Source organism: Athene noctua, chromosome 3 (genome assembly GCF_965140245.1).
Source record: "Athene noctua chromosome 3, bAthNoc1.hap1.1, whole genome shotgun sequence".
Taxonomy (NCBI): Eukaryota; Metazoa; Chordata; class Aves; order Strigiformes; family Strigidae; genus Athene; species Athene noctua.
In genome coordinates, this window is record NC_134039.1 from 879,675 (window position 1) to 897,084 (window position 17,410).

Here is a 17,410-nt window from a genome sequence, read left to right on the forward strand (position 1 = left end):
TGCCATGTAGGAATAAATGCCTAAAAGGTGCACGTACACTCTTGTATCACCGTGAGAACTCTTCTCTGAGGTTTGTACTTGCACGTGTGATCCTGAGTGTTGCTGCCCCTGCGTCTCTGCTGCACAAGGTTTCCATGATGCACTCTGCCCTACTACTTGTGTTTTTCCGATGAGTTTTTTGCAGCTCAGCGTGTAACTCACTCGTCTCTCTGTTGTCCTGTTGCATGCAATAAATAATGATAAGACCTGAAGACTAATGAGTTGACTCCTGATCAATAATCAGAAACTGTTTGTCTGGCAAAGGTTATACTGGCTGTTCCCCTCATGTCTTAACATGGCACCCCTGCTTCAGATTTACAGAAGAGAGGTGCATCTGCAGAAGAAGAGGTGTTCTGTGTGTATGCTCTGATCTTGGGCAGAATGGCAGGAACTCCATGGCATTTTCTCTTAAAAGGTGCATCATTGTGCATTAAGGACGGGGTAAGAGTACACATTTTACCTGACACGCAAACGGGAGAAGGAAAAGTCTTCTTCCTAGCCACTGAATTTCATAATGCCGCTGTACACAACTGCAGGAGAGACTTTGGTCCTCCCGCTTTCAAACAGGCATATGAGGTGGCAGGAGAGCATTTTATCTCAGTCAGTGCTTTTTTCATTTTCCACAGTGTGGGAAGGGAAGGGACAATCAAAACCTTCTTGCCAAACATGTGACAATTTCATTATTCTAAATGACATATTGGCCTGGATAGCTTAAAGAAGCCCTTTAGGATAAGATTGCCTCCAGACTCATTAACCAGAGAGTAGATTTTTGCTTGGCTTTGATTATCTGGAGGGATCTATTCCTGTGAAACAGAACCTCATTTTTCTTTTTGCAGAATTACAGGGGTTTTTTTCTAGCATCTATGTATTCTCATTTCCTCTTCATTCTTTTGTTATAGGCCATCTGGAACTTCAGAAACTTTCATTTCCCAGTCAGGGAAAATGGGAGAGCAAAGATTAATACCAGCCTAGAAAGACATTTGTGACTGTTTTTCCCGAAGTGACAGGCGCCCAGGCTGGACTCCTGGGTTTTGTAGCTTCTCCCCAGTGGGACGGTGATGAGATCTGGCCCCCGCATGTTTACTCGTGGGCTGACAGCTCTCCTACAGCGGTTTGTTCAGATAATGGGAGCCGAGTGACGGAAGTTAGGGGGGTGTGTGGGGAGTGGTTTTGTTCCGTGCGAGTGCTGTGTACAAGGCATCAGCCTGGGAGTGTCTGCCACCAGCCCAGCCCAAAGCGCCCTTGACAGGAGGCTTGTTCCCAAGTCACCATCCCACTTCAATGGGAGGGCTGGCAGTGTTCCCCCGTGGCCCTTTGCTTGGTGCGTGGCAGCACTCGGTGCTGTCCCAGTACGCAGCCCAGTGCCTTCGCTCAGGCTGTGTTGGCCAGCGTGATCAGGAGAGGAACTCCCGCCTGTTTGCTTGGCTGGTTTGTTTTTTCATTACAAAGTAGGTGACTTTGTTCTCCTCAGATGTTCTCTCTTTGTGTGTGTGCGCGCTTTGGACAGACAGACCAGTGACTCCCAGCTGTAACTGGGGTAGTTTCAGGGAGCAGGCAGAGGGGAAGATCAGGCAGACTTAGTGTTCCTCACAGGCTCCAGGCCACCCGTACCCCAGGTCTCCGTTCCAGTGCCTTCCTCCTCCATCTTTTCAAGAACAGCTATAATAGTCTCTTTCATTCCTCACTGAACTCAGTTTCCATCAGTAAAATAATGTAGCAAAGATTTATAGATTCATTTCATGAGAGGGACACGCTTTCATTTTGCCAGTGATGAATCATCTAATGTTTACTTTCCCAGACCTTGTACAAATCTTTACAGTCGTTGAGGTGAACATCAATTAAAATGAAACTGTATTAAAATAAAATATTGACTTCATTTAACATAATGTACCTCCCAAGCTGGGTGTGTGGCTTCCAGATAGAGCAGCAGCAGCAGCAGCAGCAGTGCAAGATGTTATACTGCAGGTTTCACTCCCTGTAAAAATGACAGAAAATAACAACTTCTGCCTCGGAATGACCACTCTGATTCTTAGTCCTTATGCCTCCTTCCAGGTCTGCAAAAAAACTGTTTAGGACCTTGCACATGACTGAAATATATAGGGACTCAAAAATCTGTGTTATTGGATGAAACCATACTAGAAGTTTTTCTAAGTAAAATACTGATCCTTCTATGTTCTCTTCTTTCTGCACCCTCACTTGGTCAGAACATAAAAATACAAATAACCAAAGTGCAGTTGCTTCTGTACTGTTTGCTAAAGCAATGAAATACCACTCTAAAATTCTTGCAAACCTCGGATGAAGTAGATTTTGGGGCAGGTGGCTTGTTTTCATGTCTGGCTTTGTCAGTGCTCCCGTTCTGTATGGAGGATGTGGGTGTGTTCCGGAGCGCGGGGCTTTGGCTGCTCAGAAGTATGTTGTAAAGATGGTGGATGTTCCCTGATTTTTGAAGGTGGGAACTTATCGGGAGCTTTTCAATTGCTGAGTTTGAGGCAGGAAATATAAGTGAATGATTTAGGTAGGCTGACGTGGTTTTTGAAGAAAATGAGACTCATGAGTGGGAATAATAGGCTCCACTTGTTATTTGGAATTGAGGCAGTTCAGAAATTTGGGGGAGAAGGTTGGCATCTAAGCCTGCCTGATGTGGCTGCGCTGCTGTGGTTGAAAAGCTGGAGATGTTTTATGTCAGGCATTCAGTAAAAGGTGGTAGGTAAGATGTGACAGATGTGTAAGAAATAGCAACCGGTTTAGAAGAGAGAAAGCAAAATTCATCATCCTGTTAAAATACATTAATTAACAGTCTGAGGCACACAGATACAGGTTTAATTGTATTTTAATAGAATGCTGGAGTGATATTTTTATTTCTTCTTCCATACTTATCAGAAACCATTTTCCATTTTGGGAAATGCTGCTTCTAAAAACACTTAAAACCACAATACACTGTAGTTTAGTTTGCAGCATATGGACGATCATAAGAATGGTTTTTCCTGCAAAATGCTTTTGATCTATTAAATTCAGCTGCTCAGGGAAGGTGGTGGGGAGAAATGTAAGATACTGAACTCCTGAAGTGTGAAAGGTTTTTCAGTGGTGGAAAGTGAGACTTAGGAGTGCATTCTGGCTGTTTTAACATCAGAAGCAGATCACTGGATTGGTTTTTTCGCCGTTTTTTTCTTTCTTTCTTTCTTTCTTTTTTTTTTTTTTTACCAACGGCACTTTGCTACAAATGGTGCATTTCGTGTGATAAACATGTCTCAGAAAGTGGTTTTTTTTACATGACTTGTAAATACAGGAAATGTGAGTCTCCCTCAGTAGACACTACGAAGGTGCAGGTGCTGCTGCTCGTGTGAGCAACCGTACTGAAGTCAGGAGAGGTCTTTTTAATGAACCCTGCAGTACAAATGAAGTGACTGAAATGAGTTAGCACGAATCATTAACATTGTTGGGAAAAAAAAAAAAAAGGTGTGTGGAATAAAATAAAAATTTCTCAGACTCCAGGTGAATTTTCCATAGCATGTTAAAGGGACGTGGTTGTTATTAACTGATCAAACTCTGCCACAGGTATGTGAGCGAATGAAAACGTAAACTGAGCTACATCTGTTGTAGCCCATAAATCCCATCAGAGTCAGACCAGTGTGATAAATTCTAGTTACTGTGTGCTCCTGAGAAATTTAATTTTTCCATTTCCTACCAGATTTTTTTAAAGTCACAGTAGTTTAGCATCTCTCTCTCTTTTTTTTTTTTTTTTTTTTCTTTTCTTGTTAACGAACGTTCCAGAAAATGTTTTCTCTCAAGTAAAATTTCCTCCCAGCATTGCCCAGGGCTGAGGAGCCTGGAGCAGTTCAATCCTAGAATAGTCACAGAGGAGGAGGAGCAGTAAGTCAGCCACCTTTGTGTGCTGCTTGTACCTGCGTGTGCCAGGGCATGGAGGGGTTCCCCCCAGGACGTGGCTCAGCCCCCGTGTGCTCTCGTGCTGAATATAGACCAGGACTGACACCGATTTCACGGCACATTTGTGGGCAAATCTGGTTTCCTGTAACATCTGAACGCTCGGCCTGGCTTTATACTTCTGCTTTTGAGTGTGGATTTGCCTTTATTTGTTTTGTTGCAATGTTTCTAGCTTTAGTTAAATTTGAGAGCAGTCGAAAAATGTATTGCTTTGGTTTAATTAGCTCAGTGGAAAAAAGTCCTTTCTTGGGCAGTAATTATTAGTTGTATATTATTAAAAGGAAGTAGTTCACATTCAGTTACTTAGCAGAAATAATTGAATCTTCTGATCCAGTAAACTAGCTCACTTTGGATTCAGCTGGTTTTTAATTTAAGACCTATAGAAGAGGAGACCTGTAATCTCACTACAGGGAATTGGCTTCACTTTCCTGCAGTTCATAAACCACGAGAGTGAAATTGCAATCCCCCACAGCAGTTTTCTCTTTATTTTTCACATTTGCTTGAAAGTTTAATTTTATGAAACAGAGCGGATTTTAAAGTTTAAAGTGCTTTTTTTGTTGTTGTTGTTTTGGTGCTTTTTTCTTTCCCCCATTTTTTCTTGAACAAAAGGACTACCAGCTCTATCTGTAGTCTGGGCTGTAGTCTCAGACAGCAGCAATTCCAGGATGTTTCAAAGATGTAAACACAGTTGGGTACTGCAATGAGCCCTTTGGCGATGTTCCAGGAGACACACAAATAGCGAAGGAGTCGGGAGCGGATCTGCAGGGAGCTGATTCTCAGCTGGAGTAAACTGGCACGGCTCCGCCAGCTCCGGAGACGTTTCCACCTGGCGAGAACCAGCCTCCCTGCTTTCGGGGCGGCTGCTTGTGTGCGGTTTGGGCAGGTTTTTACACAGCGCGTGCGTCACTACATCAAGAAGTAGACGGTGACTTTACACTGGGCTCTGCGTGAGGAGCTGTGAATGGAGCCACCCTCACAGGAACCCGCTGTCACACAGTTACCTGAGCTCTCCCTCTTTTCCCTGACCAGATTTGAAGGAGAAAACTAATTTGCCACTTGTTGTGAAGCTGTTTAACATCGGAACACTTCCTTTGGATTTGTTGTTCGTCAATAAATTTATTTAATTTAAATAAATAAATTTATTAGCATAGTTTATTATGAATTAAGATGAGGATTTTCTTTCCCAATAAGTAGGGTAAATTGGAGCCAATATTACAACACAGGGCTGCACCTGTGTGTGTCAAATATTTCTAACAATGTAATTTATATCAGATAAGTGTATGCTTTTTTTTTTCCTAAGGTTATCTCTGAATTCCTAGCTAGCTGAATGAGCATCCAGGTGTTAAAGCTCTACCTCTTTGGTATAGAAAGTCACATTGCAGTGGTGGAAACTGTGGGGTGAATTTAGGACTGCAGGAAAACATGAATTTGGAATTTAGGATTGCTTGGATGTTGTTCACTTCAGGTAGAAACATGGTATATGAAGTATCAGTATGTGCTTTTTTAAACAAGAGCTAAGGTCATCTCTTGCTAAATTGAAAATGTTAAAAATAACGCACTTGATGCATATATGCACACGTGCTGTATTAGTTTATTAGTTGGAAGTGTTTTCATGGTTGTTTAACTCAAAATGGCTTTGAATTTTCTAAGGAAAAGAAGGTTAAAAAAAAAACAAAACCAAAAACCCAACAACAAAAAGGAAGGAAAACCAGAAAAGAACTGGCAGACACTTAGTCCATATGGCCTAGTTACTCCTGGAATTTTGAGAGAAGGATGTAAACCTGGTGAGTTACTAAACTGAGAGGTGTCTGCTGCGAGGCCCCTTTTGTCGCTTCTCGTGACAAAGTTCGAGGGCTTTCAGTCGTGTTTCGTGTGGGAGAGTCCCGCCAGGAGCTGCATCACAAAAAAGCCCACAGGTGCAGCATTTCCAAGGGATGTTCCACCTCCTCGGTTAGCAAACTTCTGCAGAGCCTTAGAGGACCACAGTAAACGCGGGCTGGCTGGATGTGTGGAAGGATTTTTCTTCAGCTTTCTGGTCCTCTGATAGTGAAAAGCTCTAAGGATGGCAGGCATGGATGGGCCTGGAATTACTTTTCCTTACAGATTGGCTTATTAGTGGCAAGTTTGACATTTAAAATGAGGTGGTGACCGTACTGCGGACAGGGGGGCTGTTAACTCCTCTCCCTCAAGTCTCTTCCTCGGATGGCAGTCAGCTCTCTGGAGCACAGGCTGGAGCCTGGCCGTACCCTTATTTTCACATGCTGGGATCAGAGAGAGCGATGGAACAGACTCGGGAACTCCAGACTTCAGCCCTGCATTAAATCAGTAAGGCTGTACTGGAAGCTGTGCAGTTCTACATCTGTACCCTCGGCACTGAATCTCTTGGCTAATGATTCCAAATCAGCTTTTACTACTGTTTGTTGGGTTTATTTTATTATTTTTAAAAAATATCAGATGGGATATTATCATTTGCCTCCCAGCAGAAGGAAATAAACTATTTGCCTTTGGTGTTGGCATGTTTTAAATTCAGTCTTTCATTAATTTTTCTCTTACCTGTTATCTTCTGTTTTCTTTTTATGAAGATAAAGTAGATTTCATTTTATTTTTCATTGTTTTATAACAGATTAATGTTTAGAAATGATCAGTTCCTATTAGTCACAGCTCATTCTTTCTTCTTTCTAGTCAGGGATGTATGAAATCCTTTACTAAACAAAAGATGAATGATTTCATGTGTAACTCAAATTGCAAAAGAAATAATTACTGACAAAGGGCTATATTCTGATTTTTACCCTCCTTTCCTTTTATGAAAACAATAATTTAATTTGATTCAGAGTTTCAAGAATTCAGATGCAAAACAAGTAAGGCAAAAACCCAAGACCACAGCAAACTTCCCCAGGGAAGGAATGTTGTGTGTTGTGGCCAGCAGACTGATGGAGGGTCAGAGTTCTGTCTGCTGCCGGCTCCGGCCTCCCCAGCTAGCGCTGGGCGAGCCACCTCCTCTCTCAGCACCTCCATTCCCCCGCTCCTTCCCGCCTGCTGAGCTGTACTTCGTGGCCGTGTGTTCCAGGGGATAATCTTATATGAGATTAACCATCATTTGCACTTATTAGTTTTAAGTATAAGGCCTTAGCTTTCATTAAAAGAGCCCTGGTTCTAATATTATGAATGAGTGGATCTAAGTTTGATTTTTGCGTAGCGTAATTCTTTTTGCACGCTGCTTTTGTACCTCTTCTCTAGAATCATACCACCCTTGTCTCCCTCACGTGGAAGTTAGTCATAAGTCTACTCATACTCCTCAAAACTTCTGAAACCTGTTTTTCTTTAAGTCCCAGTTATGCTGTTAAAACGCTCGGTTGCCAAGGTGTTGATCAGTGTTTCAGAGCCTGTAATCGAGCAGTGCCCTGCCAGCCCTCTCCCTGCCTGCTTTGGACAGTCCTCTTGAACGTGAGGAAGAAAAGACAGAAAGATGAGTGTTATTTCACAACTACTTTAGATGTTGGAACAGCCCATACCCCACCAAAAAAAAAAAAAAAAAAAAAAAAGTGGACTTGTAGGAATCCTTACTTGGAGAGAAAATTGAGTGAAAAGCAGTAGAAATAGTCATTAAACCGGTTGGTTGGTTACTGAGGAAAGGCTGAAAAGGCAAGTGCAGAGACTGGGTAAATTCAGCTAACAGAGCGATGGGAGTGTGAAAATCTGAACACCTGGAGGGTGTGAACAGGCACGGAGGTGTGCAGTGGGTACAGTGCTGTGTACCTGTGCGCTCAGGGCTGTGGGTAGCTGTGACAGGTTAAATCAAGACCAGGAAAAACCAGGCTCAAATGTCCAACTGAGGTTTCTTGGGCTGGGAATCGGGGCGTGTTGGAGTTTTGCCTGCGGTTGCCGCTGCTGAACCCAGCTGCTTCGTGGTGCTCCGCGGCGCCTGACCCGTCACTTCTGCCCCCACGACTTTCAGCAGGTGTAGTCTGTAGGGTACGGTACAGGGTGAATGTTGTACGGTGCAAATGTTGTGCAGTGTGAATGTTGTACAGTGTAGTTGTTGTTCAGGATAAAGGCTGAACCTGTGGAGCTCTGCAGTTGGGAGGGAGGGGAGCAGGAACGAGAAGACTGATTTGGTCCATTCTTGTCCCACTGAGCGTCTTTACAGTCACCAGCCACTCTCTGTTTGTTTTCCAGTAGGAGAAAAATGACAACAGTTGTGGAGGAAAGACTGAGCAGGTTACACGTGTTTGAGAACCTTTGAATTTATTTTGTAAACTAAGGAATCCTAGCGAGAGAACTTGCGTTTCAGCTGCAAAAAGCGATTTCTGGGGGAGACTTTGTGGCCGTGCGGAGGTACAGCCATCTGCGCGCTGGGTTCCAGTGCTGTGTGTGGCTGCTCGGGTGTTTGCCCACCAGCCGCCCCTTGGGCACGGTGGGGGCTCTGCAGCCTCTTGCCAGCCGTGGTCCCCGCGGGGACTGGGCGGACACGGAGCTTTCCCTTGAGTCAGAGCGGCCGCGGGCCTGCTGCTGGCAGGACTCGTGTTCCTCCGCTGGGCAACCGGGGTGCAGCTGCCTCTCTAAACCCGGGAGTTCTGGTGGTGGCCGACACCCCCGGCACCAGCGCCGTGCGCTGAGGGGACTCACTTCTCCGAGTGCCCCTGGCTGCCCCCTGCGCTCCTGGAGCCCCCGACCAGGTGTGGCCGGGCCCTGCGGAGGGTCCCCGTGGGCTGGGGGTGGCCGAGGGGAAGGGATCCCTCTCTCAGTTAAAGCCTTTAAACCCAGTCACTGGAGAATCAGATTTCACTCTCCTTGCTTGTGACAAACATCCGTGCACATGGAGAGTTTTCCCCAGTCAAGAGTCCTTTCTTGTGTCCCCTTTTTGCGTGTCTGCTGAACGGATTGAGAAGGGTAGTGGTGGTTTGAAAATTGAAAACCTTCAGTTTTCACACAAATCACAGGTCAAATGCGTGTAGTGCATCACCACCCTTTACAGCAAATCACATGTAAAACTAAGTTATGCCCCATTTAAATGACAAAAGAATTCTTGGACTACATGGCAGCTCTTCCCAGTAGTAGCTGAATAGAAGAAGAAAAACTAATAAATAATTAAGGCCGTAATATGTTTGACCACTTCTTTTTAGTATGACTTTTTTCTGTTATTATTGTAACAGAAATGCTCCTTTCAAAGGCAACTAAAGCGCTAATGATAGCTAAGAAGGTCGTTCCTGGGAGGTTAAACTGGTTTAATTAGAATTTATGAGAAGGTTACTATAAGAGTGCAGAAAGATGTTAAGGGGTTAACCTATAAGAGATTACATTGTAGTCAGTGTTCTGTTAAAGTTTGAATTAATTTTTCCCATGGGTTTTTCACATTCTAATTTTCAACTAAATGAGACATCTGTTTCAGAAAAGGAAAATTTGCTATGGTTGTCATAGCAACTATCATTCTGTAAGAAAATTATTCCAATGGTTACTTTAGAACAGAAAGATAGAAATTCAGTACATAAAGCAACATCCGATTGCTAGCACAAATTCTGATAATTCAGCCCTTTTTGTATGGTAGATTATTTGACCTGCAAAACTTGTTCATATGTTTTTAACATAAGGTTAATTGTGCTGTAAACAAATTCACTCCCAATATATTTTCCCCCTAGAGTCTTATATGTAGACAATCATTATTCTTATCATAATAATAATACTGCTGAATTTCAGTAGTATGTGGAGAGACTCAAACTGTTCACTTTAAGAAGATGAGACCTAAATCAAAGTACGTTTTTACAGGAGCGCTTCACTTCAGAGGTGAAATACGTCCATGATGTGTCTTTAATTGCCAAATATATTTTTCTTGGGGGTTTTTTTGAGAACAGCGGAATTTTCTCTTCTAGAGTGACAGTGTTTTCTTTGTAAAATGTAAAATATTATTTAAAATAATTCATTAAAAAATGACACTTTTCCTGAGCAAGCAGTAACTGGGGAACCCAAAATTTGGTGCTTGGTATCCAGACTTTAACTTCGCTTGCAGGTTCCATCGTCAGTGGAAATTCTGAACAAAGTTGTCTCTGCATGATATCCAGGTCACAGACTTGTTAGTGGGTATTAGAGAAGATTTTTTATTTCCCTACTCAGAAACTTTGATGGCTGTTTTGCAGTAAATTTTCAGAAGAAGGGACTTGGGGATTTATAAAATCCCTCTGTGCGTACAGGGATGGTTTTGCTTTGGGGGTGGGGGCACTGGGGTGTGTGATTTCTCTTTCTTCTCTCAGATGTACAGCACACCAACATCCTCCGCTGAATCCTTTCTTGGACTTCAGATAATTTTTTTTTGCCAGAAATATTCCAGACATTTCTCTCGATCTCGGGATTGTCACAAAAGACAGCATGATGGCAAATCACACAAGTTGTAACATCTCCCCTTCACAAAAGAACAGCTCCAGCATGCATAACTTACCAGCCCTGCGCGCAGGCAGCTCCGCTGCAGTCCCCACAAAGGGAGGGAGGGAGGGAGGGAGGGAGGAGGGATGGGGGAAAGTGCTGCTTGTCTTAATAAGCAGATCATGCCTATTCATAAGGAGAAATGAGCTTTTTAAAGAAGTGGCCGTGCACAGGCCAGCCCTAGTAGAGGCGGGCAGAGACCTCGCAGCTGCACGTGCTGTTCGTGGTCACTTGGGTTTCAGCAGGATTTAAGGTGACTTCTGGCGAGACCTGTGACAGTCACAGTTATTTCTCTTTATAAATGCTTCACTGAATCCTTAACACAATCAGTCCGTAAGTGTTTGACCTTTTCTTCTCGGCCAGACACTGCTCTTTCCCCTCGGTTTCTCTCCCGGGGTGTGTTCAGCCCACGGGGGGGCAGGACGGTGCCTCCCCCACGTCCCACCCGGGGCGATCCTCTCCGTGGGCAGTGACGGGTGGGAGCAGGGGCCTGTGTTCCCTGAGTCTCCCTGGGGCTTTAGAAGCACGATTTACTGTGCTGACACTGCCTTTGCCTCCTGTTTGCCCCTGCAAGCATTTTCTGCCGGTGAGGTTTTGCTCCTGGAAAACTTGCTCTGGGCCTAAAGACAATTTGCCAAACAGCTGAATATTTTCATCTTGGTGTAGAAAGGTACTTGGCATGGAAGGCATGGAACCCAATCCCAAGGCAGGAACGGATGGAGGGTTTAGCAAAAGCCTAACCTCTGTATATTTTTGTAAAGCCTCCCACTTCTGTAATAGCCAAGCACCTTGCAGACTTCGGTTTGTTTATTTTCAGGGCAGTCCTGCGAGCTAAAAATACTCCCGTTCTGTTGATGGTGAGCTGAACGTAGAGACAGGCTGGTCAGGCTCCACAGACTGGGATTTGGCTCCGTGTGACTGGTAGCTTACTGCAGGATAACCCAGGAACTAGAATCCTTTAGGTTGGAAACACCTTTAAGATGGTCAAGTCCAACTGCCAGCCTCACACTGCCAAGTCCACCACCTGTCCCTAAGCGCCACGTCCACACGCTCTGAAACACCTCCAGGGATGGGGACTCCACCACTTCCCTGGGCAGCCTGCTCTTCTGGTGAAGAAAATTCTCCTACTGTCCAATCTAAACCTCCCCTGCTGCAACTTGATGCCATTTCCTCTTGCCCTATCACTTGTTACTTGGGAGAAGAGACCGACACCCACCTCACTGCAACCCCCTTTCACACAGTTGTAGAGAGCAGCAGGGTCGCCCTCAGCCTCCTCGCTGCACCGTGAGTTACCACCCGGGCAGTAGGAGGGTGAGAAGTCTCATACCTGTGAGCCAGGTGCTGTTCTTCCTATGAGGGAGGGCTCCTAGGAGATGAAGAGGTAACCACAAAAGTGTGATTTTTTATCCCTAACATGTTTTGTTTCTTAGCCAGCTGCCCTGGCCTCAGCAGCCTGACCAGAACAAGGTTTCCCCCTCATCGCTACTATTAGCATCTCTTCTCCACACACCTTGCTCAGCTCCCTCACCACAGCTTCTGGAGGCTGGGATATATTTCTGGTCCCAATGGCAGATGTACAAAGTTTCACTTTTTTTTTTTTTTTTTTTAAGCCTGGGACACCTGTTTATCCAGACCTTGGTTTTCCAGGGTGTGTGGTGACGAGCTAGGAGGTGAGCTCTTAGCTGTGGACACAAAGCCTTGGGGTCATCTGCCTAGAATAGTTGAGGCTCTTTTTCTCTGTGGAAGAAGAGTGGGAAACCTTCTGCAAAGCCCCCTTCTTCCTTCCCTTTTCCCAGAATTTTATTTTCTTCCCTTGGGTAAGCCACATCCCTTTATATTTTCGCAAGCTGTGTATTTTTAAAACTGTTTTCAGTAGGCATGTGCTTTACAGCATTCCAAAAGGAAAAGTGGAAAATATATCATCATGAAGACGTGCTAATTTTTGAAATGTTAGTCAAGCATCAGTAATGGAAGAGGATGAATAATAGCTTTATGGGCATTTTCTTTTGTCTTTGCCATACGTGATGTAAAGTGGAGTTCAGAGAATATGTTTGAAAGAATTCTTTCTGTCTTTTGATGCGGTGAGGGAGTGTAAAGCTTTCTTCCACAAAGTAACATCTCAAAGGGAACTCTGGTTGATGTGTATGTATTTATAAACACTAAGGCTGCAATTATCATAAACCTTATTAAATCACAGCAGCCTATTTGTTATTCTCCTAATATGGGTATGGCCAGAAGACTTCAGTCAAAAAATGATAAAAAAATTCCAACCTAAAACTAACCCTTCAGTTTTATGACCTAGAATTAGAGCATAGTCAGCAAGACATAATTTACCACTGCGATACAATTGCTGTGAAATACAGTTTTTTAATCAATGGGATAGCAAGATACAGCTAAATTGTGTTCTGACTGGCAGTGTTACAGTCCCACTGCTCCGTGATGAGCTTGTTTTAAAAAATATAAATGCCCATCTGATAAGAAATCCTGAATATGGGAAGGCTTACTTAAAGGCAAGTCAGCGCACCAGAGGACAGAAGAAAATCAGGGGTAAGAAAAGAAGCAGTATCCTTGTTCTGGTGGGATACTTCCAATTAGGGAAACAAAGCAGCATAGAGGATGTGTCCAACTTGGGAGCGGGCTCTGTCACTGTGCCAGGATCTGTGCTTGCCCAGCTGGTCACAGGCTGCGGGCCAGACGTGACGGGAGCCAGCGTGAGCCATCGACCCACACCTGGGTACCCCCAGAGGTGCTCCTCGAGGTGTGCTGGGAGCCCAGCGTGCTAATCCACACCTGGAGGTCTTGGTATGCAGGTCCTGTAAGAGTCACTTTTCCCCTAGTTAGGGGAGCACTGTGGGTGTTTTACTGTACGCTGCCTACTGGAAGTGGTAAGGACTGCGCTGATTTGCCACACAAGTAACACTGGTTGTATGGAAAGAGGGTTTTACTGTGCACACAAGGAAGAAAATGAATATGCTGTTTGTGTCTCCAGGTTCCGTGCTCGTAGAGATCAATCTCCGTATTTTAATTAGATAACCAGTACATGGAAGTGGCACTGAAGACATTCTCCTCCTCTCTTGGCAGGCAACCTTGGTTTTATGGCTGGGGCTTTAATCTTCCACGAGGCCAAGCACTATTAGAGAAATGGAACCTTATTCCAGATGGAATAGATATTCTTATAACACATGGACCACCTCTCGGTAAGAAAATACTAGTGCTCTTAGCTGTGTGTTTCAGATGATTACCGTAACTGATGGCTCTCCTTAGTCAAAGAGTGCGATCCTGACTTACAGAGGGCAAAAGGAACATCCCTACTGATTTCAGCAGCACCAGGACTTCAGCTCAGGTTTATGTTTCATGGTTACCTGTGCTCTATGGTAGGGAATTAAATAACGGCTTAAAAAATAAAGCCTTAATGCATAAAGCCTTCATGAGCTTTATAAATAAGCAAGGTCTGGTCTTCCTGTGCAAATGTCCATTCTGCCGCTGGTGAAATTAGTAGATTTAAAGCATGGGGCCAGCTTGAAGAGAAATGCAGGATGGGATCTTCCCTTTTTAGCCCTTTCTCCCTTACATGCAGTAGCATTCCTCCTCCACCAAGTGCCCGGGGTCTGTATTTCTCCTCATCACGCTGGTGCATCCTCTGCCTCACAAACCCAAATGCTGCCATGGTTTGCCTGTTCTTTGGACAGCGTGGGTGAATTGCCTCTCTCTAATCCAATCTGGCAACACTAACAGACCAACAAGAAATAGGTTTGTGTTTGTGTTTTACAAATATTAATAAAGGTGATAAAAAAGCCAGGAGAGATTTCTTGTATTCCTGGATAATAGACCTGTGTTAGAGTAATAATATAGTCACAGAAACCTGTCCAGATTCAGTAAAGGCTTAAGGCTTTTAACATGTTTTTCAATGTATAACATACAGCAAGCTATGTTTAATGCAGCGATGTGTTTAGCTCTCACTAATTTAATAAACGGACACCAACGTGAAGCACGTTCTGAAGTGCTGAGCTGAGGCTCAGAGTGGAGGAGCACTTTGTGCGAAATGAAGGCCTTGGTTGCTTTAAACCTTTGGAGTCCCCAATTTCCTGAAGCTAAAACCCTCTTGTCTTCCACCCTTTCTTCTTCTCTTTCAGACCTCGGAGGAGAAAGTATCTGAAGGGTTTGTGTTCTGTTGTTTTCTTTAGAAAGACCTGTTTGCATTCCACGGCTCACTAATCCTGGGGCAGAGGGCTGCTTTGGGAGCGCGGTTTCTCACAGGGAGGACCTCTGTTCTGATACTTCTCCTAAGTGGAGTCTCATGCCGTGCCACAGAGGTTTTAATATGCACCTGCATCGTAAAAGTGGATGGCAGGAATTAATTGTTTAGACCTCGAGATACCGGCTCCAGGCGGTTGGTACTGGGGATTGTCCCTGTTAGGCTCCAAGGCCTGGCGCTGGGTCTTTGACACAGCTGTGTGTGTAAGTCACACGTAAAACTTTTTCAGAAGGTTTTTCAGCACTTTTGTAGCCATTTTTAAGATCAGCTGTAAAGGAACCCAGCCTCAGCCGATCCAAAGCGTATCCCTGTGCCCAGCGCTGGAAACCCAGTGCTGCGAAGTGGAGGAAGGGGCCTGCTCCCCCCAGCCCCGGCACCCGGGGACGTGGCCGCCGGGCCCCGCAGGCAGCTCTGGGAGCGGCAGAGCGAGGGGAACCTCTGGGGAGCCCTGCACAGCCAGCACGCGACAGATGCGCTTCAGGAATAAATTTCATAGTAAATTTAATAATTGAAAAGTAATTTAATAATTGTAGTAATTCTGAGGAAGAGCCGCCCCTCTCCGCTGACTGTGATGGGATAACGCGAATTCTCCCTGTCCCCATGTGTCAGCGTCTGTGCTCTTTTTTTTGAATTCTTAAGCTTCAACCGTCCTCCAGTGATATTCTGTTTTAAAAGTTCCCGTTTCTTTGTCTTTTTCTTACTGATGCATTGGTAGGTGGCTCGGGCACAGGACCCTCTGCCTGAGGGCGTCAGCTATGGTCTCCCTGACACCCATGGCCACAAATCTGTGATGCTTCAAAAGGAACGAGCACTCTGCTTAACTCACAGAACCTCCTTACGGTATCGCTCTGTCCGCAGACATTTTGGGAGACAGGATCCTCCTTGACCCTCCCAGCCAATTATTTTAACCAGAAGGCTGATTACTGTTGTTCTGATCTTGGACAGCACCACTAGAGCTGTTCCTAATGATCATAAATAGCAATCAGAGCTCTTGCAAATTCCTCTTTTTTTCTCCAGCACGGCTGCCTAAATCCTGTCCATCATCCATTTGCTGTGCTGCCTTCTCATTCCCTCACTTCAAAGGAGCACGCATCCTCCTAAAATAATTAATACTACATTGTTAGATAGATTTAAAATTGCTTGCATGATTTAGATGCAGAAGTACCCATAAGAGTTAATGGACTTTGGTTTTCTAAGTCAAGTTAGGCACGTAACGAAAATCTGAGGAGTTTTTCTGTATTCTGTAATTTTTTAGAATAGTGCTTTGGGGTGGACCCAGGGCAGGGATACACAGGAGATTCACACAGGATGAGAAAACAAAGGTTAAAAAAGCTGTTACTGACCATTTAATTAGTAACCTGTTTATTATTAATAAAGATGCACCATGTATGTCATAGCTTATAAAATACAATATTCATAATGATGGGAGCGGTGCTAAGGCTCATTTCTATATCAGCATATTTTTGTTACTTTTATGTATATCATAACTTTGCAAGTCTTTTCCCTGATCCCTAAAGATCTGCATTTATGATTCTTTTATTTCTCTTCAAAAAGTTCACTTTTCTGTGTTTGTTTTTAATTTAATTTCACCTTTAAGTCTTCATTTGTAGCTGTCTGCTTGATTGTCTGTGACAAAGATTTATACTTCCCTGACAGCTGCAGAAACCTGTTTCAAGTAACCAAACATTAAAAAACCCCTAAGATGAACTCTAATTGTTAGCTAGGTGTAATCAATTATTCTTAGTTTGTGTAGTCAGGTGTACATAATAAGCTGCAAACATATGGGAAAGCTTCAGAAGGGTGATAATGCATGTAAACAAAAACATGTTCAACATAAATAATGCTTAATTTAATGGAGAAGTTAATTTTATGGATTTTTGTTTGTGAAGTTTTTGAAGTGGAAATACTTTTGGCTTTCTGTTCACCACAGACATTTTGACAATTAACTCTTTCAAATCATTGAGGTAACAAAGCCTGTGGTTACAGCGCGTTTGCTCTGGATTCCCGAGGAGGTGCTGGCCTCACTTTGGTATCTTAAATACTTATTTCCTCCAGCAATTTTCGACCTGCGTTGCATACCAAGAGTGACTGATAAAATCAGTTGCCAGAACGGAGCTCTGCTCTGTCTGTAATTCAGTGAGGTTTCTCTTTGTACATCCCCCCGACAGGATCCAGCCAGCGTCTTCTGAGGCATCTGAATGAATTAGGAGCCTGTGCCCGTTACCAGAACTTCCTCTTTTTGACACGTAGGATGCTGCATTCCCAACTCATCTCTGAAAACTGGACATAGCTCTCTGAGAAACTATGATACGAGGGCAGATTTTTACCATTTTCATCAACCCCCGCAGCATACTGAGCCCAGTTTTTGGGCACTGGCATCTGAAGAGGTGCATTTCTCAATGTGTGAACCTACCCTGAAGCTCTAGCAAATCGGAGAGCTTTTCCACGAGCCTGAACACCACAGTTCTGGTCTTTTAAGCCAATTGGTTGGCTGCAGTTGAGCCACGCTTGAGCGGACGTCAAAAGTAAACGTATGAAAACCAGGTCCAGCCTCTGTACCTCTCTGCCCGACTCCCCTTTTCTCAAAGGCACAAGATACTCATGCTGTTGCAGCAGTCTAAGAGATACAAAGCTATGACAGGTACCCGGGGAAAGTACCAGAGCAAAGAAAGGAGAACAGAATGGTTGTATCTTTTAGGTTTTTAAATTCGAGCCTGATGAACACAAGATCAGTTACTGCAACCCCTCTAATACAGCAGC

The 17,410-nt window shown here is 44.2% G+C and overlaps 1 protein-coding gene across 4 annotated transcripts in view; it reads left to right on the top strand.

Annotated features, from left to right (window-relative positions):
* The window catches only part of MPPED1 (metallophosphoesterase domain containing 1), a 62,575-nt gene that overhangs the window by 38,034 nt on the left and 7,131 nt on the right, over nucleotides 1-17,410 (top strand). For all 4 annotated transcript variants that reach the window (XM_074901722.1, XM_074901724.1, XM_074901725.1 and 1 more), the window contains one exon: nucleotides 13,477-13,592. In XM_074901722.1, coding sequence (XP_074757823.1) covers nucleotides 13,477-13,592 — 116 coding nt within the window. The remainder of the gene's footprint in view (nucleotides 1-13,476; nucleotides 13,593-17,410) is intronic.